The sequence below is a fragment of the Oryzias latipes genome, chromosome 6 (genome assembly GCF_002234675.1).
Source record: "Oryzias latipes chromosome 6, ASM223467v1".
In the NCBI taxonomy this organism is placed as follows: domain Eukaryota; kingdom Metazoa; phylum Chordata; class Actinopteri; order Beloniformes; family Adrianichthyidae; genus Oryzias; species Oryzias latipes.
This window is the reverse complement of record NC_019864.2, coordinates 3,868,974-3,895,298: the sequence shown is the minus strand read 5'-3', so window position 1 is coordinate 3,895,298 and position 26,325 is coordinate 3,868,974. Positions and strand designations below refer to the sequence as shown.

The 26,325-nt window shown below is 44.1% G+C and overlaps 1 protein-coding gene across 2 annotated transcripts; it reads right to left on the bottom strand.

Annotated features, from left to right (window-relative positions):
• Positions 1–25,693, bottom strand: LOC101161031 (choline kinase alpha). 2 transcript variants are annotated; one of them, XM_023955487.1, is made up of 12 exons: positions 25,218–25,693; positions 24,233–24,341; positions 23,091–23,144; positions 10,775–10,888; positions 10,460–10,593; positions 10,064–10,168; positions 9,007–9,065; positions 8,839–8,926; positions 3,542–3,650; positions 3,362–3,468; positions 3,204–3,285; positions 1–2,302 (listed from the first exon to the last, which is right to left on the bottom strand). In XM_023955487.1, exons 1-12 carry the CDS (start codon positions 25,454–25,456, stop codon positions 2,243–2,245), a joined length of 1,260 nt encoding a protein of 419 aa, XP_023811255.1. In that variant the 5' UTR covers positions 25,457–25,693; the 3' UTR covers positions 1–2,242. The 2 variants fall into 2 exon arrangements, with proteins under 2 accessions (XP_023811255.1, XP_023811256.1); XM_023955488.1 differs by lacking the exon at positions 23,091–23,144.
• Between the last annotated feature and the right edge of the window lie 632 nt (positions 25,694–26,325).

Genomic DNA, 26,325 nt, shown 5'->3' with positions numbered 1-26,325 from the left:
GAGTTTTATAACTTTCAATGTTTTATTTGTGCAAAGCGATACATTTACAGCCAGGATCATCCAGCACCTCGACGAGTACAAGCTCCGCCTTCTGCAAAGCCGTCACTGCCGAGCATTTCTGACCCAACGCAGCATCAACTCAACAAAAAGAACATCTGCTATGACTTTATTTGACGAGAACTTCTTCTACAGGTCTGTTAGTGAGTTTAGCATCGAACAGAAACAGGATGTGTTTGTTCCAAATGGGGAATACAATTCTGCTGGAGCTTCTCGGTCCAACAGGCTGGAAGGAGGTCATTACTCAGAAACAAAGGATCAAAAATGAACAGATGACAAATAAAAAAACAGCATTACAAAAATGACCTCAATAAGTACAAAAAGAAAAATCCAGCCTGTAGAGATGTACCAGAGAAGCTAACCGTCTGCAGTAAAAGCTGCTGATGGCCCTTCAGTCCACCACAGACAAAACTTCACATAAATAGGCTTCACCAGCATGTGCAGTTAAAGTAACACTTTCAGGAAGGTCATAGTCACAGTTCTAACACCCTTTCATCCATTTTCAGTCTGCAAAAGTGTCACATTCAAACACCTAAAAGTGGTTCCAGATCAGGACCCGGTTCAGGGACCAGTTTCAGGCGGTCCTGCTCAGTACTGAAGAGGTTTCACAGCTGAAGCAGCAGCTCACATAAGACCCATATGACCACAGAGGAAACCAGCCTTCATGTGCCTCTGACGGGTTTACACAGCTTTTATTCACAGCAGTGCACTGACATATGTGTGTGTGTGTGTGTGTGTGTGTGTGTGTGTGTGTGTGTGTGTGTGTGCGTATGGCACTCTGACCTGATAAAAGAACCAATAAGTGCAGAACTGAAGCAGTGGTTACTTGTAATGCAGTCTTCACAGCAGTACGAGTTCTCCAGCTGCATTTTTAGGCAAACATTAACACTGATGATGAATCTAGATTTAATTTAAAAAAAACACGATGAAATAAATATTTAGTGTGACAGAAACTTAAAATGTACAAAGATTACAGCTTTAGTTTGTGAGGCTAGTTAGCAAGTGTGTTACTCTGAAACATGATTAGATGAAACCACACCTTCAAAGATGTCAAATAAGCTTTAAAACGGAATATTTATAGGAGTCAATTGATTAACTAAACCAAGTTTGAAGTAAAAAGGGTTCTAGTGCTGTCGTTGTTGAATGGGTTGAACCATGAAGGGAAATTATCTTTTAGCTTTAAATAATTTAGGTAATTTACTGCATTGAAACTGGAGGTGATAATTAGGGAATTTTGATGTCTTGTTTTTGGTGCTTCGTTGTCTGAATGTTGAATAGGTCACAGCTTTCTTCTCTCATTTTAAAAATGTAAACATTTTCCATCACCAAGCTGGATCCCACGTTTGAACCCTAAGTCAGAGTTTTACTGCAATTACAACTTTGTAAAACTCAATCGTGCTGAGTGATGGCTGGGGTCATGGTCATAGTGAGGCACAGGTGACATCCACCATTTCCAACCATCGCCTATTCAGAGTCAATGGGAGACTTGTCCCATTCAGAAGCGTGGCCTGGTGTAGCTCTTCACAGTGCTCACAATCAATACATCATCATTAATTTATCCAGGACGGCTTTTCTTTGCTATTCCATGTCATTTAGTGAAGCCACCCTGAAAAATAATCACATTTTTGTCATTTAAAAAATTTGTTTCGTCCTTGGCCTGAATGTGTCAAAGCCCTCCTTTAAAATTTTTTTTTAAAAGTTTTTTTAAAGATGTTTACAGAATCAGCCGGTCGCCAACAGGCAGGGCGGCCTCCCTGACGCGTGTTTGCTACATACACGGCGAACCGCGAGTGAGACGACCCAAAGATTCATTTTGGTTGGTTTCCAATAGACAGAGGATCTACAGACACACATCGATGCAATGTCAGTTTCCAATCTAGCAGCGTTTTGCACAGCGGTCCCACTAAAGCATCGTGTTAGCCGTGTGGTTTGAACAAAGCAGAAGCAGAGCGCTTCTGGCTGCTGATGAAGGTTAGTAAAAGTCTGTGCTGGCACAGAGAAAACTCTGAGCTGCAGCGGACAGAGGCGCATCCTTTAAGCACCCAGTTTAGCTGTCAGCAGCAGACAGCAAATCCCCTGAAGGGGGTGTGGAAGGAAAGCATGGATGGCGGAATGGTTTTTGGCCTCTACGTCCCGCTTCAAGACGTGTGGGCTCAATGTCAAACCAGCCGATGCTCCTGGTCCTTTAGGCCGCCCAGATCTTTTTCTGCTGGAAGTAAGCCTCAAACCTGGCTTTGGCGTACTCCTGCAAAACAGTTTCACAAGTTCAAACGGTGCAAAAATGCAGAAAATGTTATTGCAAAGCTGAAATGTTTGGTACAAACGCGGAAAGTATAACCCAGTTACCTCCAAGGACAGGCTTTTATTTTGAAATGTGATAAGAAAATTATGAGTTTAGACTCTTATTAGTGTGGGATGCTGCTAAAATAGCGTATTTATATGCTGTTACATCAAAATTTAAGTCGCATTTAGGTTTATTTAGCAGCCTTTTTTTCTGTGTGGACTTCCAGGTTTCTGTGAACTACTATAGAGCTGCAGCTGGTTTTTTGTCATAAACATTGCCAGGCATGTTATACATGTTAACGCACTGCAGCCACATTTATAATAAACTGACTTTACAAGATGATTTACTTTCAATGGATCAAAAGATGACCGGAGCAGTACTTTAAGTCCTGAATCTGGACCGTTTTTGTGTTGTTTGCTGCAGAGCACCCGTGACAGGGGTGTCAGACTCCAGGCCTGGAGGGCCGGCCTCCTGCTGGTTCGTCAGAAATTCTGCCCCATCTGCTGCGGGTTACCTGGATCAGGTAGCCAATAAGGAGCTTCAATGGCAGGTTGGTTGGAAAACATGAAGGACACCGATCCTCGAGGCCTGGATTCTGACAGTCCTGAGGTATGACATCTGTGTTTTGGGGGCGGGGACACTTTGTTTGTCGTTCCAGTAAGCCCCTCCTTCTCAAAATCACTGATCCAAAAGAAACAAGTCCCTGTGTCTTTTCAGCAGGACAGGTATCAGTGAAAGTTCTCCGGCTGGTTTAATCTGCGCTCTGGTCATGTCAGCCTAACCTCCATCAACCTTTGACCCGGGACCAAATATTGACTCTGCATCCTGACGTGAATGAAGAGACTGAAAACAGGAAGCTCACCAGGTATCCAAACTCGATGGTGGACAGACGGGCCTGGATGAGGGACCACAAGCCCCAGAAGAAGTGGGACGCCATGGCAAACCTGCACCACAAACACAAAGCTGTTAGCCTGCATGTCCTCCGAGTGCCGCTGGAGTCGCCGCTGCACCTGAACTCACCTGTTCACCTCCACAAACAACTCCTCCTTCAGCTTCATTTGGTCGGCGGAGCTCAGGTTGTCGAAGCCGCCGTCAGACTCCCGCAGGTAGCTTTCAATGAAGTGAAGCTGCACACAGACATGTGGTGGTTACTGATGGGTTGGTTGGGAGGGGGGCTCTAAGGGACGTGCCGGTGCTCACCTGCTGGGTCTTTGAGGGGTACTTCTGAGCATCAGCTCTGAAGAAGGGGTGCTCCTCACAGCTGTAGTCATACATCCACTCACAGAAATGGTTGCCGATGTCGAAGCCCCTAAAAAAAAAACACAGAACAAATTCCAGTTGGATGGAATCTCTTTATTGATTTCAGTTATTAAACCCTTTACTGTCCACAGTTATTAATGTGTACAACAACTGGTTATATAAGCCATCATTTCCCCCGTTTATGGCTGTACTGCCTCCTTCATGTTAGCACAGCGAAACGCACAAACACAAACTCATGTGAGGCCGACTCCTCTGAGCAACATTCAGCAGTCACATGCGTACTTCATTGTGTTTGCTGAGAATCAAACTCCTGTGTGAAGAATGATGGTGATTTCTATTCTATTGTTTATTACCTTCAATAAAGATCCACAGATGACTGATAAAAGTACAGAATGGGAAGAAAACCCCAAACAGCATTTCTACCTAAAGTTCATCTACAGGTAGAAATGTTAAACAGACATTTATGCAACAGATCAGATTTTTGACTTTAGTTGTTTAGACACAAAAAGTGATTTTTTTTCTGTTGTGGATCATCCAGATGTTCCTCTGTGTTTTTGTTGCTCAGCAGCATCTTTCTCATTGAATTCTCTCATGGATCCATGATTGTCCTAAAGTCTCTATCTGGCGCTTGGATGGTGAACTTTGACCTATGTCAGCTGAGCCCTGACCTTCTTTCCACCTGCTTCTGCTTTTTTAATGACTTCCTGGACGATTCTGATGTTTTTCTCCTCCTCCTTGTACGTTCAGCCACATCTTTTCCCGTCTCCATGTGAGAAACCACCATCATTTAGACGGACCAACTTCATGTGAAACATGCTGAAAGTTCTCTCTGTCTGAAGGGGGTTCAAAGGTCGCCGTAGAGTCTGCAGTAAGGTGCTGCAGCTCCTAAACGGGGACTACATCTGTTGTCCTGGAGTAACATCGGGAGGGGGAGTTTCCCACACCGTTTATCAGTTACTGCAGACTGTTTTCAACAAAACCCTCCCTGTGTCTGGAAGGGGGGGGCTGCACCCTGGGCTTGCCCCCTCATTTGTTCCCCCTGCAGCCAATCAACTTCGGCGCAGAAAAAAGAAAAACCCACCAAAACAAGGGCTGCACGTGTGGGGGTGTGAGCTGGAGGGGGGCTGCAGCCTGAAGTCACATGTTTGGATGTGAGATTGGGAAAGACTTAAAGGGGCCACGCACAAGGAAACTGAGGGGGGGGGGGTGTTCATCCTGATCCGCTTTCTTTTCCAAACATGAACCTCTAAGGAATGCCCCCCTTCAGCCCGCCTCCATAAATCACACTGGCTTTCCCAAACATCCACACAACAAAAGAGAGAAAATGCTCCGTTTTTTTAAACCCCCCCCCCCCACCCCCCATGTGGTGTTCAGGGAGTATGGATTGGGGTGAATTATGGGAAAAGTAATGAGTGATGGTGATGCAGCAGCAGCAGCAACTCAACCACTAAAAGAGTTGAACTTTTACGCAGATAAAAAACATGCAGGGAATCATTTAGTGACATTTCATGCAGAGAACCACAGATGCTTTCTTTGCTTTGAAGATGTTTCTGGAGAAGATCAGAAGGAGCAGCATCGTGTCTTTGTAGTTTCAGAGAAAGTCTATGACAGGATGATGCAGAGACAGCAGCTGTGGTTTGCAGTGACAGAGAAGAAGGTTGGAGTTGTTCAGGACATGGATGAGAGCTGGAAGACACAGGTGAGATGTTCTGGAGGTGAAGCAGAGGAGTTGAATTCCTGGAATTTCTGTTGATCATGATGTTTGCAGATGACACTGTGATCTGCGGTGAGAGCAGGGAACAGGTGGAGAAGGTGGAGGACTTATGCTACATTCAAACTGGGCATGTGTGGCGCCTTTGCGACCGCGCTGAACACAGGTTCTTGAACATGCTTTTAGCGTACAGTGTTCACAATGGACTGATGCTACCCACTACTAGCACATTTACCTACAGGTAGAAGAGGCTTGGTCCAAAATATCAAAGTGGTACAAATCTCCTCATTCTTGCTCCAGACTTTCTCTTTCACAACTTTTTTCCAATATATGAAATACTTGTTTTTTCCAGCTAGGCACAAACCGCAGTTGTTAATTTCTCCTCCAAGATCAATTTACAAACATGTTTTGAAAAGGACGCCATTCATTTACCACTACCAAATCCAAGTCACCTGGTTTAACTTTCAGCACATGCAATGGCTGCATGATACGTACGCAAAGCCTAGAAACGGTCTTAAAAACGTGTGTAGAGATGAGTGAATGCAGGAGTTTAAACCCGAATCACGCATTTACGTAGACTTTTCATTGAAAGTGGTTACTTGAAAGCGCGTCGCTGAGGGCAGTGTAGCATAAAGGTCAAGAGTCCAGAACAGGAAGTGAGGAAAAGAGGCGGAGAAGAGTTTACAAGCAGGTTGAAATGGGTTGGGGAAGGTTTAGGGGTGATGTATGACCATAGAGAGTCATCAAAAATGAAGGCAAAGAAACAGGACAGAGGTCTAGAGCAGTGTTTTTCAACCAGTGTGCTGTGGGAAATGTCCCTCATTAACTGATCTAAAAACATTCATCATCTCCAGGATATCAGCTCTGTGTTCATCCAAACAGGTCCTGATAAAACACTGAGTAGTTAGGAATATGAAAGATCATATCAATACATTTTTATTTGTGTTTATTTGATTCTATCAAAGACATTTTGATAAGAATGACGTACAGCGACTTAGCCGTAGCTACAGACGTTTTCTGAAAAGTCCCGCCCCTTCAACTGTCTCCACCAATCATTCTTGGAGGCTTAATCACTTCCTTGTCGTGATTCTGCTCATAAAGTCTCTCAGTTCTAACAAAAATACCAGCTAAATCTCGTCTTTAGCGGTGTAGCTTTCCACAGAGTCCGGTGTCAGACCGTGGAACAAGTGAACAAAACCATGAAGCTCAGAGAAGAGAGTCTGTCTGCCATCTGTGGAAGTTAGCACTACATCTCCCATGATGCATTGGGTTAAAGTGACAGCGTCTCGGCGCACAATGAGTCTCTCCTCCTAACGTCTTGAAACCACAGCGAACACACATCAAACAGTTTTTAAATCTTCTAACTTAACTTTTATTACATCTTTTAGAAAAAACAGCTGCAGCTTCCAGCTTTTTCTGTCACAATTATCACAACAATGCATGTGAGATTGGAGGGACTGTAGATCAATACAGACTAGGAGCTTTTCTTTTTTTTTATACATTTTTGGATGCTGGTGTGCCGCGGGATTTTGGTCAAGGTTAAAGTGTGCCGTGGCTAAAAAAAAAGGTTGAAAACACTGGTCTAGATGACGAACAGAGAGGAGGCTCATGGATGCAGAGAAGGACAGGAAGCTGGTTGGAACGAAGGAGGAGGGTGTAGAGGAGAAGGTTAGACACAGCTGATTCACTGTAGCGCCCCCTACAGGAGCAGCTGAAAAACAAAGCAGTGCCTGAAGATCGTCTCAAACACGAGGTTTTTTTTTTATCTTGGTTCGCTCTCAAACTAAAATCTTTCTGCTGTAAAAGCAAAGTGGGAAACTTTCTCTGTGCAAACGTCACATTAACATTCTTCATCAGACATGTGTGAAGCTGAAACTTTAGGCTAAATTATCATGTAGCTTTATTAATATGCGTTTTCAAAAGAACAATATTTGAGCAAAAACTTATTGTCTTTCATTTTGTTTTTATTCAATTGGCTCAAAGGATGTGCAGCTCAGTGAGATACAAAGGCCGTGCTTCCTGATTGGTAAAAACCACATCCAAAAATGCTTTGAGGACTGCTGGAGAACCACGAAATGCCCCTGCTTTCAAAGACAATCTGTCTTGAAACAGTTGTAAAGACATTTACAATGCCTGCGAGAGTGAGAGCCACAGAGAAAAAGCTTTGAAGCAGTCCCGTGAAGACAGTTCCAGTCTACGGTCCCACTGCTTACTTACAACAACACGTGCTGAGTTTCTGTGAAGGCAAAAAGAAGTGCAGCCAAAGCAAACAGTCAGCTTCCTTCCTTTTGTCTTCAGGTTGCACTTCCCCAATTCATCTGATCGAGGCAATAAAACTGCAGAGAAAGATCCGCCCCAGTCTTCTTTCAATCACCTTCTCTTTTCTCTTTAGGAGGATTAAAACCATAAACGTATTCTGAATCCTCTTCTGCTTGATCTGGTCTTCAAAACCCCTAGAGTCCCACTCTGGTTGTGTTTGGATCGCCTCTCAAAGCTTTCCCTGGCCTCTTTTCATCATGATGATTCTGTTTTTAGAAAAAAATTCCAAAACTTGTGTCGTTTTCTAGCGGCAAGAGTTCATTAGAAGTTCACATCTGAGTTGTGGGTGGGACTGTTGACGTGGAGTAAACCTGCCCCCTCTTCCCGTCACCTATCTGTTTACGCGCTCTCCCACTAGCTTATAGCCCCCAACATAACACCAGTGCCACAAAAGTGGAGAGCAATATCAGATCTATCCAGCCGTACAGTTCTGATCCAGATTCCAGCTCAGACCAGGAAAACAAAGACGTTCATGGATCTATTTGTCTGACAGTGGATGATCAGAATGGAGCAGAGCAGGGAGACTGTAGCACGCCCATTCTATTTTCTACATGACAAATACAAATACTATTTTCAAATAGAGTTTTTTCCATCTGCCCCTGGATTAACAACCATTTGAAAACATACAAATGCAATTTTCAGCTGAATTTTCTTTACACATGTCCTCCATCAACAGAAAAATGCCACAAGAACATGTTAAAATAGGTCTATAAGGATGTGGAACCACTTTCAGCAGCTCATTTGGGCTCCCGGCTTGAACACGCCAAATGCTGAAAATGCTCACACCTCCATCTGATTTGGGTTGTTTTTACACATGACGCTTTCAGAAGGACAGAAGTAGACAAGTTATAAATGCCTACCCAGAGTGTCTAAAATCAGACACTCTGGTAAACGGACTTCTTTTTTGTTTCTCGAGTCCTACTCTTATAGTTTTGCAGTGTTGACATTTTTCCAAACACAACATTACGTCATTTCCTGTTTTTATTTCCCTTCCGCGCGTGGAATCATCCGTAAGGCTTCATCTGTTCGGTCCTCCTCAGAGTTTAGGGGAGGTTTCCCAGAAAGAAAAGCGGTCCGGGTCTAAACCAACCGGGTCAGTGTGAAAGTGCCCTTTGGTCCCGGCATGTCCACGTCACCCGGGTGGGTCACCCCCACAGCCTGCAAAGGCTTTGTTGTGTGTACAGAGTGAGGAATGCGGCTCTAGTACCTGTAGTTGTAGCTGCTGTATTCAAAGTCGATGAGCATCAGCTTCTGTTTGTCAGAACTCTGTCGGCCCTTCAACAGCAGGATGTTACCTAAGAGCAACAAAAATATGAATTCATGCATAAACAGCTGTTTTATTCAGGGGAAACGTCACTTTTTGAGTTTTCTTTACCTTCTTGACAGTCGTTGTGACAGAACACCACAGGAGAGTTGGTGGACTCCAGTAGTGACCTAAGCAGACACATCCACCAATCAGATTCAACAAGTCTTCATCAAATAGAAAAATGAAAACACTTTTTAATGTAAAGGTGCTCAAGGTCAGGCCCGCCCACAGAAATAGTTTCCTAAAATGCTTAATTTATGCTTCTCTTCTTGGGTTTGATCACAACACTATTATGAACCTGCCATGTGGTGTTTCGGCACCGAAAAACGATCAGACCTTCTAAGTCACCTGACTTATCAGAGAGACAGGGAGGGGTTGTTCTTAAAGGAACAGAGCGTTCTAGAGGGGTGGACAATAAGGAGCAATAAAAAGGTATGGAAAATAGTGAGAAAGTGTGAGAAATCCTAAAGAAAAAGAAAAAATCTTCAATGAAATTTTAGACTAAGGGCAAATAATAAATGAGACCAAATCTAAGCTCATGGAGGCGTTTTTAACATGTTCCTTTTTCTCACAATGGAGGAGAATTATAAAAAAAACGTAAGACTGAAACTCCATGTCTGAGTATTTCTTTTTTAAATCATGAAATGGGAGAAGATAGAAAAATGCAGTTGGAAAAAAGAGCTTATTTGTAATGTGAAGGATACTCTGGGGGGGCCACAAGCTCCCTGCTCCAAGCTCTCAGCAACAGGGAGGGGGAAGGGGGTGAGGCGGGGTTGCTTATTGGTCCCGCCCACAACTCAGAGGTGAATTTCATTTGAATTCCGGCCGCTCTGCAGTAAATATGTCCTAAAAAAGAACAGTTCTTTCTGGCTAAAAACAGCCACTGGGAACACTTTGGAAATAGATCAAAAGATGATAGAAGTGTGAATTTGAATGGTAATGAACCTTAAATATGAGTTCTGTTGGACTTTGGTCTGTGACCATCACATGACCGTCGTCCATTCAAGTCCATTCATGTCGTTTTCATGTGGAATGCGCAGTGGTTGTGTCCCATGTGTTACACAACAGACCTCTGGGAAATGATCATGTGTGCTGACTGTGGCAGTGCTGAGGGGCAGGAACGTACTTGAGCATTTCCATCTCCTGTGGTAGGTTGAGGGCCAGCAGGCGGTTAAAGCGGCGCAGGTGGGTCTCTCTGGTGAAGTTCAGCCTCATAACTTGGCTCAGGTACCTGTGGAAGCAAAATAGATTCTCCTTATGATCTTTAAGGTTATTTTATCTTTTTTAATGCCAGTCAATAAGTCGGCATTACATGAAGCTACCAAAGATACCAGGGTTTCATTTATAGACATCACAGAAGACAATAAGAAAAGCCTTCAGAGGAGGTCAATGAAATGCTACAACGGCTGTTAGGACGCGTTGTGCAACCCAAAGACAAACGGAAATGCAGCCTGATAAGCTGTCAGCTGACCACAGGCGGATGGATAACTTATCAGTGGAGTTTAGGTAAGGTTTCACTTACTTCTCCATGGTTCCAAAGAGCCACTTTGGCTCCTTGTTGAAGGGCATCCTCATGGCATGGAAGCGGGCCATCTTCTCTGCGACCTCAGCAGAGATGCTGGGTTCACTCAGCTCCCAGGTGTCCAGTTTACGGCTCTGTTAAAGACACATCTTCCAGGTTCAATATACGCCATTCTGGACGGCTGTTTCTGTTTGTTACCGTCTGAGGCTGACTGTAATACATGTGACGTCTGAGGCACAAAGAAGTCCAAGTCAGAGTTGGATCTCCTGAGATCATAAGTGATCACAGGAGATCACAGGGCAGAGGCTCACTTACAGGAACATACTGCTCCAGGCGTCCTTGAGGGAAAATGCCATAGAGTTTGGGTCCAAGCTCCCTCTCAGCCAAGATGGCAAACATGACGCTCTCCAGCACCATGGCCTCTGCACCCTACAAACACAATATTAGAATACATCACACAATAATGACACAGGCTTCTGCTGCATTGAGTCTCCAGACATGAGTTATTTATGGCTAATTTTACACATAAAGCAAATGTTAAAAAACAAGAAAGCGGAGCTGGGTATAAAAACATGATTAGAATGTATCTATAATTTCATAAAACCATTAAATGATTTTTCATCAAAGCAATGTTTTGTATTTTTTAAGCAAAAACACTTTTTCTGATAGTTTTACTGTAAGAATTCATACTTTTCCTAAAGAAAGTTCAACCTGTGTTCTTTTCAGATACATGTTTTTATGAAAACCGTTTCCAATAACTTAAAAAAAAGTGATTCTGAAATGAATCCATGTTGAATTGTGATGTAAATGGAATCAGAAATTCGTCAGAGAAACTCAGCTCCAAAAAAAGTTCAGACATCCTCAGAAAGAAATTTACTGACCAAAATGTTAAATTATCCAAACCTTCATGAGAAAAACAAAATAAATGACACATTTCACAAAAAACTCCTTTATCACAACATCACAGATTCTTCCAATGCAGTCAGGAAGCCGATTTGATGAAAGATGGAAACAGATGTTCTGCTGTTTTAGAGAATTCAAAGTCTTTTTCCCACAAACTTAGTCAGGATCAACAAGCCTGTGCAAGAGATGTTAGAGTTATTCTAATAAGAAAAGTTATTGATAAAAATAAAATAAAATCAGGTCAGTGTTGAAAGTTTCCAACAATGAAAATGACAGTAAGAACTGAACGACGTTTGAAGAGGATCATCATTTCCAGCATGATACTGCCACCTCCGTGTTTCGCTGTAAACAATATAAAATCTTAATTTTGGCTTAATTTAAGATAAAACACAAAGATCCTTCTATTTTAGCTGAGGGATGGGGAGAACTGGGGGTGGGGGGGGGTCACCATTAGATTACCAATACAAATATTTGTTGCTGTAAAAATTATCTCTAGAAAAGAGGAAAAACAAAAACATCACATTTTTAAAAGCAAAGTAAAAAACCTGTCTGGTATTTTTCTATTATGAACCTTTCAGGACGTCAATGGGATTTTGCTGAGTCAATAAGGAGGGCAGCGTCTTTAACGGAGTGACCTTCGTGTACAAATACGGCTTTGGAGAAGGAGGAGAAAGAAGGAGGAACCCGAGTGAGGGGATTGAATGGGAATGGCCGGGTTCACCGAGTTTGCCTGTCAGAGCGGTTAGAACTTAGGAGGAGGATTCGGTTTTCTCCTCGACTCAGTTGGAGCCGCTGAGGAGACGGCCTCACCTTTCTCACTGTATATAGCAAACATAAAAAACCCTGGCGAGGAGCTCAGCGGGGACTCTGAGCCAACAAGGAGACCTCCTCTCACAGCAGCGCTGATGTTGATTCACCTCCACCCTTTGTAAGAAAGAAATGTGGGCTCCGCTCCAAATAGGCAGGAGGCCGCTGACCGAAGGACTGTTTATTAGGAGCAGCAGAGGCGTCTATGTTGTGGGAAATTCAGAGCATGGAGCTTCATCTGTTGGATGATCCCAAGTCCAGCCTTATTTCACACACATGGCCACAGAAAAAGCTGATGAATCCTAATCCAGACACACGCCTCTGGAGATGAAGCATAATCCCTTTCATATCTACCTATAAAACTCACATTTCTACTGGAACTTTGCTGCAGACGTGGTTTCTTAAAGACTCACTCTGATCCTCTTTGGATCTATTCTTAAAGTGTTTCCAGGGTTGTTTGATCCTGATTCTGCCATTTTAGATCAAATCCAAAAACCTGTGTCGTTTTCTAGAACACAGTTTCTACAGAGCACCAGGAGTTCATTAGAAATGTACCTCGGAGTTCATGGCGGCACCCCAACCCCACTTGCATTCATCCATCTGTTTACACTCTCTCCTGCTAGCTTACAGCCCCTTGCACCCCCTATTGCCCGTGCAACAAAAATGGCAAGCAATATCAGAACTGTCCAGCTGTACAGTTTAGATCCAGATTCCAGCTTAGACCAGGAAAACAAAGACGTTCATGGATCTATTTCACTGAAAGTGGATGAGTCAGAATTGGAGTGGAGCAGGGAGACTTTGGCCTGCCCAACATCATCACAAATCTGATCTATATCAAACAGCATCTTTTCATCAGCTCCTGATTCACGATTTGAATAGAGAAATTCTCAGAAACACAATTCTAAGCTTAATTTAAACACCATTTTCATTGGAGTTGGTATTTAAGCAAACAGATGATGAGCAGCTAAAGCTAAATCAGATCAAATATACTCTCAAACTGACCAAACAGCCCCCTTTCCTGGAGAACGCTGAGCTGCACCGCTTTGGTGGTTCAACCCTCCCTAAGTCCAGCAGGGAGCCACTGGGTCCCAACTTTGGAATCTTTGCCGTAAGCCAACAGTGGACTCAAACCCACGAGCTCTAAGGCTCAAACAGACACTGTAGCGCAGAGGTGGAGCCGGCTCTGATGGGTGGGAGGAGGCTGCTAACCTCAGCTGTGAGCAGACAGTGTTTGGTTGATAGAACTCTGCAGAGAACTTGACTGTAACTTCTGTGTCCTCTCCTGGTTTACCTAAGAGCAGCCTGTTGGAGGCCAGAGGTTTCTGACAGTTAAACCCCCAGCTCCACCATGTATTTCCCAAATCCAGCACCTTCCCTGGGAAACCAGGAAACTTCTTTGAAACATCTGAACTCTTGGAGATCCTGAACAGAGTCCAGTGCTGACATTAGTTCACCCCATGCTTACGTAACACCCCAGAACGCCTATCAGACCGTCTCAACACTCCAAAAGGAATTATCCATATTAGCACTATTCATCACTACAAAGGTTTAATCCTTAAAAGAAGGAGGAGTCTAAAGTCTGAGTCCAAACTTCCTTTAACTTTTTATCTTCATCCAGTTCTTCTCAGCTTCACCGTTTGAGCTCAATTGGTGTCCCATTCAAATTGATCATTGATTGGCCACTATCACAGACCAAGAGGTTTTCCTTCTGGGTAAAATCACAAGAAATATCACTTTATCAGGTAAATAAAAGCGTAGAGCTCTTTGACTCCTGAAGACTGTGGAAGTCAAACTACCGACTCTCCGGGTCTGATTTAGCTTTTTTCCCTTTAGACATGATTCAGTTAAATCTTTTTTTTCTTTCAAATTTCAACTGTAAAATTTGAACGCAAATCCTCATGCTTCCACCACCATGCTCCCAAGTGTTTTTCCGAGCATGTCAACCACCTCCTGTAGTCCTGCCCAATGTTTCCTGTCTCTTTACACACTTGGGCTCTCATTGATTCTGAGAGTAAAGAGGATTAACATAAAGACTATTTTTTAGACTAAATCTGAGGCTAAAGAACAAATTCAGATAAGAATTTTCCTGAAATTCTGTTTTTCGCAAAAAAGTTGTTTCTTTTTCCCTGCACTGTGATTTAAATGCAGTTTCCTGTTTATTCAGGAAAAACTTAAACGTTCTGTCTGCCTGTCTCTAGCACCACATCTCCAAAAGCAGACATCTCAACAAAGGTTCAGTCATTTGAACATAACTCAGCATTCTCATTCATTACGGTTGACGATTACACCAAGAATTACTGGATTTTGAAAAATGGCCCTGAATTTGAGACCTCTGAAGCGCACAGTTGGGGCTCGGAGATGTGGAGCTGTATCAGGCCAGTCTGGATGTTTTGTCAGGTGGTAATTCCAGAGCGATAGCAGCAGGACGGAAGCCAAAGTTCATGTCTAAAACAAACAAACGCCTTTTCTGGGTTTTGTGAAAACACCTGAAGCGTTCTGGTGCAGATTACCATGTTTTCTCTTCCATGAAACAGGAAAATACTTTCAGCTCATCTGTGTCCATGAAGAAGAACTCTAATGTTTCTTCAAACCTGGCCTCATGCAAGTGTTACTCACCTTACATCAACCACACACAGACAGTGAGCCAATCTTACGGATAAAATTATATTTATAAGTTTTCATGCTGGTTTCTAAAGTTTCGCTTTTTTGTTTTAAATGTTAAATAATGCTTATTCGGAAAGAAAATGAAGAAAAATGACGTGAAAGCAGAGATTATCTTGTGTTATAATCACAAACTGCATGCCTTTTGTTGGTGGACATTTTATATGGAGTTCAGAATCTAACCTGAATATTTGGATAGATCCGGCTCCCCAAACATTCCTGAAAAATGTCTCACTTCCACTGGAAACAGAACTTCCTGCACAGATTTCTGTGTCCTACGCTATTTGAACCCAATTAATGTTCCTCCTTTCACTGATTTCAGGTCTGAAGCTGCTCTTCTACTCTGAGATGGAACAAGTGAGCTACAGGTGCGGGACGTGTGAATTTTAAGGATGGGACATGGGAGGATGGCCTAATTAAGCTTAGTTTTGTCCAATGAAGCTGCATATTTTACCATTCTAATATTCAATCAGTGGCCACTATTTGAGGCACACCTGTCCAACTGCTCATTAAGACAAATGTCTAATCAACCAATCTACTGGGATTTTCACCCAGGACCATCTCTAGTGTTTCCAGAGAATGGTCAGAAAAAGAGAGAAACAGCAGTTCTGTGGGGGTGATGTCTTGTTGATGCCAAAGGTCAGAGAAAAATGACCAGACTGGTTCCAGCTATTAGAAAGACACTAGTAACTCCAATAACTATTGGTTACACCCAATGTCTGCAGGAGAGCATCTCTGAATGCAGAACACGTCCAACCTGGAGCCAGAAGGTCTACAGCAGCAGAAGACCACACTGGGTGTCACTGCTGTCAGCTAAGAACAGGAAACTGAAGCTACAATTCACACAGACTCACCAAAACTGGACAACAGAATATTTAAAAAAGTTGTCTGGTCTGACGAGTCTCCATTTCTGATGCCATATTCAGATGGTAGGGTCAGAATTTGGCATCAACGCCATGAAAGAATGGATCCATCCTGCATGGTATCAACGGTCAGACTGCTGGTGGTGGTGTAATAATGTGGGGGATGTTTTCTTGGAACACTTTAGACCCCTTAGTACCAACTGAACATGGTTCCAACGCCACAGTCTACCTGAGTAATGTTGCTGACCATGTCCATCCCTTCATGACCACAGTGTAATATCTTCTGATGGCTACTTCCAGCAGGATAAGGCGGCATGTCATAAAGCTGGAATCATCTCAGACTGTTTTCTTGGACATGACAATGAGATCTCTGGACTCAAATGACCTCCAGAGTCACCAGATCTCAACCCAATAGAGAACCTTTGGGATGTGGTGGAACGGAAGATTGGCATCATGGATGTTCAGCTGAGAAATCTGCAGCAGCTGTGATGCCATCATGTCAATATGGACCAAACTCTCTGAGGAATGTTTCCAGTACTTTGTTGAATTTGTGCCACCAAGGATTTAGGCAATTCTAAAGGCAAAAGGGGGTCTAACCCGATACTAGAAAGGTGGACCTAATTAAGTGACTGATTGTAGATCGGGGGTCGGCAACCTGCGGCCCAGGAGCCGCATGTTGCTCTTTAGCGCTGCCCTAGTGGCTCCTTGGAGCATTTTCAAAAATGTTCGAAAATGTAAAAAGATGGGGGAGAGAAATATATTTTTTGTTTTAATATGGTTTCTGTAGGAGGAAAAAAAAAAGACACAAACATTTTTTTAACATTTTCCAATGCTGTAAGAATGTAGAAAAAACGTTGTAACGCCAAGCAGGTACATCGCTTGCAGAGGGCAAAACGGGAGCCAAGCTGCCTGGAAGTTGAGCTGTCAATCAATTGGCTGCGCTGGGGAAAAGACCATGACCCATATAAAGTACGTTTCCGGGCAGTTTCAGAGAGGAGCAGGCAAAAAGCTTAGCTGCGAGCATAATCTCCTTACTGTCATTACAAGCCCCTTCATTTAAAACACGCACCACATCGAACATTGCACAGGAGTCATCAACCACTCCCCCTCCCACACTCATGGTGCAACATAAAGAACCAACATAACAGGAAGAATAAACTAAGGTGGAACAACAAAACTGCCATATGAAAAGAAACGTGGGCAAACAGAAACGCTCATGCTGAGCCCTAATTAGATCAAAAGAAGGCGTCCCACAATCCCCTGCTGCTAACAGACCTAAAATGCGCATGACCGCCACTACAATATTACATTTTTTTACTTTATTGTACAAAACGAAAGTACAATAAAAAACACAAATTTACAAATTAAACTTCAGATATGCCAGGGGAGCATTCTTTTGTTCGAATCCTCAAAATAAAACTGACATCAAAAATCGGATTTCTTTATTACATTTCTTTAATTTTATCAAAGCAATGAAACATAATTCATTGATATTGTAGCGACCTGGGGGTTAGCCCCGCCTTCAGCCCCTAAGGATCATGGGAAGTGGGGAGTTTCGGGATAAAACCTTGAGTGAGAGTGTTGTGAATTGAAGTGACTTCCATGCCGTTTTAAGGACTCAGCTCCACCAGCATTACAGCAACCACCTCCATCTAAGGACTCACCTGCACCAGCACCACAACAACTACCGCCAGCTAAGGACCCAGCTGCAGAACCACAACAACAACCACCAGATTTGGCCCCAGAAATTCCACCATCTGACCAGCTGTGGGCGCCCCCTGCTACATCTACTCCCAGTGAAGACTCACTTTCCTTTTCGTCCCCCCCACTTTCACCCATGGCCCTACCTAGCCATTTTGATAGCCTCATTAAGTCAGGAATTAAGATGGCTCCCCTAACACCTGTGAGCCTCACACCGCACAGGAGCTCTCCTTCCCCTCCAGCGCCCCCTCCTCATCCTTCACCCAAAGTCCCTCCAACACGGCCTTCATCCAAACCCCCTCCAACACGCCCCCTCCGTCGTTCACCCAAATCCCGTCCAGCTCCCACTCCTCCCGGTCCATCACCCAAACTACCCTCAACTCAACCTCTCCTGCGCGCCTCTAGAGGTGCTATTCCCCGGAGCTAGGATGAAACGGGCCCCCAGTGTCCTAGGAAAGGTTATGTCAAACTGGGGCCCTGTGATGAACAGCTTCCTTCTGTAGCTGTATACCTGTAGTTGCACCACGTAGAATGCAAAAAAGGGCAGTTAGACTGTCCAATCAAAGAAATCTAGTTCACATCCCTTGCAAGAAGGTTTTGACCAGTCCCAAGGAAACTAATCTCAAACTTGTTGCACTCAATGTCAGATCTTTATGCAACAAATCATTTTTAATCAATAATCTTATCTCTTCTTTTAATCTTGATTTTATGTTTTTAACTGAAACATGGCTTGACAAAAACACAGGAAACATAGTTCTAGTCGAATCAACTCCCCCCAACTACAAACATGAATCGGAAATACGAGAAAATAAAAAGGGTGGAGGCGTTTCTGCACTGTTTAGAGATAATATTGCAACCCGCATTTGGTGTGTTTTCATCATTTGAGTATGTGTCCTTTAAGATTGAGCTAAAACAAACTCCTCCCTTACTCTGCATAGTTATGTACAAACCTCCTCAGCACAGCCAAAGTTTCACTGATGATTTCACTGAAATGCTCTCAGTTGTGTGCACAGACTTTGATGGTCTAGTCATTACAGGTGATTTTAATGTTCATGTTGATAATGTCAATGACAGAAATGCAAAAGAGCTCAATGCTGTCCTTGAAACCTTTGGTCTAATTCAGCATGTAAGTTGCCCCACCCACAGCAGAAGGCACACTCTGGACCTGCTCATCACAAGGGGGGTTACTATTTACAATGTCAGTGTGGTTGATGTCGCCCTCTCTGATCATTTCTGTGTATTCTTTGACCTGTCTGTTGCTCCCAAACCACCGCCTGGCCCTGCAGTTGTCCAAAGGAGACAAATAAATGAGAGCACTAGGGCACAGTTTGTAGAAATGATAAACCCTGAAAACGTCTCTGGTGCCAATGTTGATGAAATGCTGAATTCTGTTACTTCTAGCATCTTGAACGTTCTGGATGCCATTGCCCCTATGAAAGTTCAATTGAGAAAACATAGACAGGAAGCTCCCTGGAGGAACGATGATCTAGTCAGGGCACAGAAACAACAGTGCCGCAGAGCCGAGCGAAAGTGGCGCAAGTCAAAACTCCAGGTTCATTATGGAATATATAAGGCGGAGTTGTACGCTTACAACCAGATCTTATGCAGAACAAGGGAAAGGTACTTCTCTGAAATAATTGGAAGTTGCAGCAGCAACTCTCGTATCCTGTTCACAACAGTTAACAGATTAACTAACCCTCCAACCCAGCTACCAATAGAATTGGTTTGTACACCTAAATGTAATGAGTTTGCTGTATTTTTCAATGACAAGGTTCAGGGCATTAAAAAAGCCATCAACTCCACAACACATATAACTATCGAACGGCCACCTACTCACTCTAAGCTGACTCACTTTATACCTGTCACTGACCAAACTGTCCAAGAGACCATCACCCGTCTGAGCTTGTCTACATGCTGCCTTGATGTGTTACCCACTAGATTTCTAAAGTCTGTCTTGAACAGTGTGTTGCCATCAATTACTCAAATAGTTAACATGTCTCTTCAATCTGGAATATTTCCAGAGGCCTTAAAAACTGCAGTCATTAAACCCCTCCTGAAAAAGAGCGGTCTTGATCCCACTGTACTGAATAATTACAGACCTATCTCTAATCTGCCATTTTTAGGAAAAGTCCTTGAAAAAGTTGTCTACCAACAGCTCACTGACTTTCTCTTATTAAACAATTCGTTTGATGTTTTCCAGTCAGGTTTTAGACCCCATCATAGCACAGAAACTGCTCTTATCAAGGTAACCAATGACATCCGCCTGAACACTGATGATGGAAAAGTCTCTGTCTTAATCCTGCTAGACCTGAGCGCTGCCTTTGATACTGTTGATCATGGGATCCTTTTGCACAGACTCCAAGACTGGGTTGGCATCTCTGGATCTGCCCTAAGTTGGCTCAAGTCTTATCTAGAAGACAGGAAATATTTTGTTGAAATTGGGAGTTGTGTCTCAGACTACATGGGCTTGAATTGTGGTGTGCCCCAGGGATCGATCCTGGGACCCCTTCTGTTCAACCTCTACATGCTGCCACTAGGGCAGTTAATATGCAGTAATAACATATCTTATCACAACTATGCAGATGATACCCTGATCTATGTGTCACTGACAACAGGTGAATATGGGCCGGTGGATTCTCTCAACCACTGCCTCCAACAGATCAGCGCGTGGATGCAGAACAACTTTCTCCAGCTAAACTCAGACAAGACCGAAGTTATTGTTTTTGGCCCACAGAAACAAAGAGAAATTGTCAGCAGCTACCTTCATTCTCTGTCTCTCAAACCCTCAAATCAAGTCAGAAATCTAGGGGTAATCATGGACTCTGACCTGAACTTTAACAGCCATATCAAGTCAGTAACATCAGCGGCATTTTACCACCTGAAAAACATTGCCAAAAATCAAAAACATAATGTTAAAGCCAGACCTGGAGATACTTATTCATGCATTTGTCTCCAGTAGGTTAGACTACTGTAACGGCCTGCTCACCGGCCTCTCCAAACGAGCTGTAAAACAGCTTCAGTACATCCAGAATGCTGCTGCTCGAGTCCTGACCAGAACCAGGAAGTATGATCACATTAGTCCTGTGCTCAGGTCTCTGCACTGGCTCCCTGTACCTCAAAGAATAGACTTCAAAGCAGCTCTGCTTGTGTACAAGTCTCTCCATGGCCGAGCACCAAAGTACATCTCTGACATGTTAGTGCCATATGAACCATCTCGTACTCTGAGGACCTCAGGGACCGGCCTCCTGTTGATTCCCAGAGTCAGAACTAAACAAGGGGAATCAGCGTTTCAATATTCTGCAGCTAAAATCTGGAACAGCCTCCCTGAAGTCGTGAGACAGGCCTCTTCTGTGTTCATGTTCAAATCTAGACTTAAAACATTTCTGTTTAGCCGTGTATATGACTGAAAGGTCCTATCTGCACTTTTCTTTCCTTCCTTTCTTTTTAAATCTTTTTTTTCCTTTTCTTTTAAAGTAAATTTTATGTTGATTATTTCTATGATGTATTGTGATTTTAATGCATTTTTCTGTTTTGTGAAGCACCTTGAATTACTTTGTGTACGAATTGTGCTATACAAATAAACTTGCCTTGCCTTGCCTTTTAGCTGTTTATGTGCATTCACATACGGGCGTGATCCTGAAAAACAATGTCGATGCACTGCCTGCTTATTTTTGCTTGAGACTATCTGGGGTCGTGCAGCATTTTGCACATGGAGAGCTTTTCAATGAAGCCACTACGCTTGCTGTTAGGCATTATCTTCCCCGCTGAAGTGACGTCCCGGCTGGGTCGTCTCAATATTGTAATGAAGTTTAACTTTCACAACAGAGCAGTCACGTGAAGCGTCGTTCTCCGCTGAATGCACTGCATGGCAAATAAACGTTTAATCGTTAATGCTCATTATGTATTTGTAGCAATTCAGTCATTTTGATAGTAGGCTAATATAGCTAATATAGATACATATTGCATGTGTTGCCTTCATTATAAGGCTTAAATAGGGCTTTTAATATTTTGCGGCTCCAGACACATTTGTTTTTTTTGTCCAATTTGGCTCTTTCAACATTTTGGGTTGCCGACCCCTGGTGTAGATGAACTGTTTGAAACATAAATAGCTTTGAGTGAGAAAATCTGAGCAATGATCAGCTGTTTATACTTTATGTATTTTTTTCTTAATGAATTACTTATTGAGTTTATTAGACAGACAAAAATAATCAGTAATGTTTTTCTGGCTGTTTGTCTTCCGTAGCTAAAAACTGTTTGGCTCTTGTGTTTACTTAACCATGTGTGACACGTCCACCCATGACAGTTCTGCTAATCAAGTGGGATCTGCAGGAAGCAGACGGCATTGTTTGGAGGCTGAATTTAGGCCATAGGCGCTGACCCGGCTCAGCCCGCTTAGCCTCACTGCTGACCGGGTTAGCTGTGAGGAGGAGCTCAGGTCTTCAGGAAGACATGAGCTGCCTGGCTGATGACCTCATCCCAGCCTTGTGACAGGAAGCCACTCATCCTTGTAGTATGGAGCTCCAATATCACATGACATGTTGATGGGTAAACTATTAGTTTGAAGGAAGAATGAGAGTAAAATCCAGCAGAAACTTGTTCTTTTCTCTTTCCAGAGCATTTTATCCGAGTCTTTTCTCAGATGATAAACGTCATTAATGGAAAAACCTGAGAGCATTTCTGCATCACAGGTTTACTCCGGGCACAAGACGTGCGATCAAGAATATGAACACGCGGGTTCTTGAATGCGCCAACAACCCTTGACTGTAAATGAGACCTGGACTGAGCGAGTGTGACGTCGCTCATAGACAATGGTTTACCTCTGACTCCAACCAGAAGAAGTCAATGCAGACCCCAGCTTTTTTTGCGATATGGACACCAACATATTGGAGCCAGACACGTCAGTAAGCAGTGATTGGTCCGCGTGGGTCTGACTCGGAGTCTCCATGGCAACCAGTCTCACCAATCAGGAGTAAGCTTGTTGGAAAGCCACACCCCTACCACTCGAAAGTGGGCTACACAAAATTTGTCAAACATTTTGAATGTCTGACGTGAGACCCCATAGTTCTATTGAGGCATCTGATTGGTCAGTTTAGAACTTGAGCTACAGACAAAAATGTGGAAAATAAATAAGGATCATCAAGAACATGTAAAAAAAAAAACACAATGGTTATTGTGACCAGGAGCATGAGTGAGTGATAACTGATTATTTCTCTATAGAAGTCTATGGGATTTTGGCTTCTTGTGGCCAGCGGGTACTTCCTGTTTAGAACCTAAAGGGGGAGGGGCCACTCAGTCCAGTTCTCGTTTACTGTCAATGGTGAAAACGGACCCCCCCCGCTTCTTCTTGCATGTTTAAGAATAAAAGATTTATTCCAGTTTAACTCTGGAAATTTGTGATAAAAACATTTTGTGAATATTTGTAATATTTTAGAGCATCTGATGTGTGTGTTGGGGGGAGGGAGGGAGGGGGGGTGTCACCATACATGCGTCAGTGACTCCACGGCGTGTATTAAAATGAGGGGGGGACATGAGGACATTTACTAATTCAGCTTTGAAAGTGTGTGTGTGTGGGGAGGGGGGGTCCTGGATGACATTCTCAGAGGTTCCAAAGGTGTTAGAGGACAGGTGTGCATGAGTGTGTGTGTGTGCGTGGGGAGGGGGGGGGGGGCAAAGATGCAGTAACGTCAGTTACTTACTTGGAAGTGATTTTCTTTGTTTGACTGCCCAGAATCTCCTTTATTACAGGACATCTATCAACAAGAAAGAGAGGAAAGACCTAACCATGAATAAAAGCCAAAAGCATCCAGAAGCTTCAACAGCAAACCTGAGCATGCCCCCCCCCCCTGCACACCCTAACAGGACAGTACCGGTTCCAGCACACAGAGGCGGGTGGCTGGCTGCATGTCTGCACTGCTGAGAAACGGCGCCTCTTTCCATGTTGGAGTGGGTTTGATCATTAACATCCCTGCGCTCCGACCTTACTCTGCATTCTTTAATCACATTAGTGTCTGATCGGACCTGGAGAATTCCTCCTGAGGGGCGGCGGCGTCACCACAGAGATGGCCCGGTTGCCGTGGCGAAGGACTCTGCTCCGGCTGTTTGCACAGCCATTAGAAGCTACCCCCCCCCCCTCCCTCCTCAAAGCCTGAGGCAGGTCGCATCTGTTGGTGCACACCTGAACAATAATCGCTTTACAGCGGCTTATGTGGCTCACATCCCTGCTCTGAATGCGTGATGCTGATGAGCTGCCGGATTTTCTCCTGGTAGTGAAACTTTAGTGGGGGGGGGGGGTCACAGGCCTCGGCTGGACTTTACACTCAGCAGCCAAGTCACCATACAAGATAAATGAGAAGATATGCTGCTGCAGCAGCAGCGAGCTAAAGCTGAAAGGGCGGAAGCACCTGCTCTGCTTTGCCCCGCACTGTGTCTTCCAGGTTCGTGCATCGTGAGTGTGTGTGACATCTTTGCATTAGGCTGAGATTTCAGAGATCTCATACTGTACCGTGATTTTTGGCGGGTTCACCTGGGAACAAGAGTGCCCAAGGCACGCTCCTTTGGGAAGCCTACGGCAAAGAACACATGCATGTACAGCTATGGGGGTACATCATGTACAACAATGGCTAACACTCACACACACACATGAGGGCATCACTACTCAAGCATGCATACTCTAGCATGAGCGTATGAGCAGCACACGTGACACCCCGATGAGCCGCGTGTCTCCTCCGTGACGAAGGCAGACGGGACGGCTCGAACATCTCTGCTGCTAACTGAATCCCCCCTAACAGCAGGAGCTGCTTTCTCAGGCTTGTGTGAGGCAGAAGAAAGGGGTTCCCACCTGCAGGATGGCCCCATAGAGGCGCAGCAGGACGCTCCGCGGCTCGTCCCCGACAGAGTCCAGGCTGTCAGGGAGGCTGCACAGGAAGAGCTTGTTGCTCAGACCACCCCTGAGGACAAACACACACACACACACAAACTGTTAGAACCCGCTGGCGGGCTTCAGGGTCTTCCTGATTATGATGCCTGCAGCTTCAGGGAGAGCCCCTCTTTTCAGAATAACTCCCACGCTGCTGCCACTCCCATGTAGCCGTGCTGGTTTAAACCCAGCAGCAGCAGCATCTGATGAGGGGTCCAAATGGATGAAAGCCCCCCCCCCCCCCCCCCCCGATGAACCCATGCAGTCCAAAGCTGCCAAATGGCTGACATGGTGGACGATCAAACCCAAAGCTATGCAGTATTCCACATTCTGCAGCCTTCACCTCAGACCAACTCTCAGGCATGGGAGTGGCTGGGTGATGATTTGGGCCAAGACAGGTGAACTCCAGACAAATGTGAGGCTGGAGCCGGGATCAGAACCGAGGAGCTGCATCCAAACCTCTACAGTGGGTCTGAGAGACATGTTTGAGAAGAATGGATGACATTTTGGAGAAAACCGTAGAACATTTTGAGAGATTATTTCAGAGAAAAGACGGTTTTTAAAAGAATATTTTGACATTATTAGATACATAGCTTCAAATTTATCTTCTTTTTAAAATAAGATTTTATGACAAATTTAAAGAGAACTGTATAAAAAAATTGATGACATTTTGGAGCAGAAACAGCACATGCTCTTCAGTGAAAATCTCTAAATGTTGACATGAATCTTTGCCTGAAGGTCTCTATGTGACTCGAAGACACAACAGTGAGGACAAACAACCCCACGGTGCAAAACAGGAGGCTTTCGTCAGACAAACAGCAGGTTCTGGAGAGATCCCAGCAGAACCGAGCATCCAGGCCTGGATGGATCACCGGGCTGAGCAGAACCACGGCTGCCTGAAGCTGACCTGATGACGGTGATCTGGAAGTCCTCCTCGGTCAGCTCCTTCCAGGCTCCGTGCAGGAACTCCCGGCACCACAGGAAGGCCTTTCGGCGGGTGTCCTGGTCCGCCTGGTCGCTGGGGCGGGCCAGCTCCTTGCAGTCCTCCGGGATGTCGGGCTGGACCTGCAGGGCGTGTTCGGTCACCAGCAGACCCAGAGACATAGACGGGGAGGAGGAAACCCCGTTGATGAATTTGGTTTTCATCTTTAAATTTAGGAACGTGTCAAACAAAGAGGGGAAAGCGTCGACTGCAGCTGTGTCGCAGATGAGATTTCGACCGTTTCTGTCAGTAAATGTTCTCGGAGCAGAATAATTCAGTTCCTGCTGGTGGCTTTTCTCTTTATTTCCGTTTTTGTTTGGCTCTGAAGGCGGGTAAGAAGCGCGAAGACGTCCGTTTTCTGGCAGGGAATGAATCACGTCTGAGGATGCGCAGCATCTGAGGGGGCAGTGGGCGGGGCAGTGGGCGGGGACAGGCGCAGCCCTTCTCCTCTCTGATTGGCTGATTGGAAACACAACCCTATTAGATCACAACAATCCTAATGGTGCCTTCACGGACCATAGAACTTTCAGGTGACAATAGACAGAAAAACTCACGAGGCGCGGGCCCAGAAAGTGAGCGAGGAATCATGAAGTAATCGGTATGATTATTATTCAGATCACTTCTTCTCGTCTCTTTGAAAGCAAAATTGACCCCTTTGGTGCCCTTAAAAATTTTGAATAATCACACTGTTAAGCTTGTTCGAGCAAAAAGTCGTCAATTTAAGTGCACTACATATATATACTTAGTCTATGCTAAAAGTGAGGCAGTATACTTCAAATTGACTTTTTATATACTATTGTAAACTTAAAATGTTCCAATTTAGTCTAAAAAAGTATTCAATTATTTCCCCACACTACACATAAAATCATACATGGTCTGTTGTAGACGTGCCATACTTATACTAATATTGTATACTTAAATTCAATTCGGTGTACTTTAGCTTAAGTATACTTCATAAAATTAACTTCAACTAAGAACTAAAATGTTAAACTATTAGAATTGTGTCAAGCATATCCTGAAAAAGATTTAAATG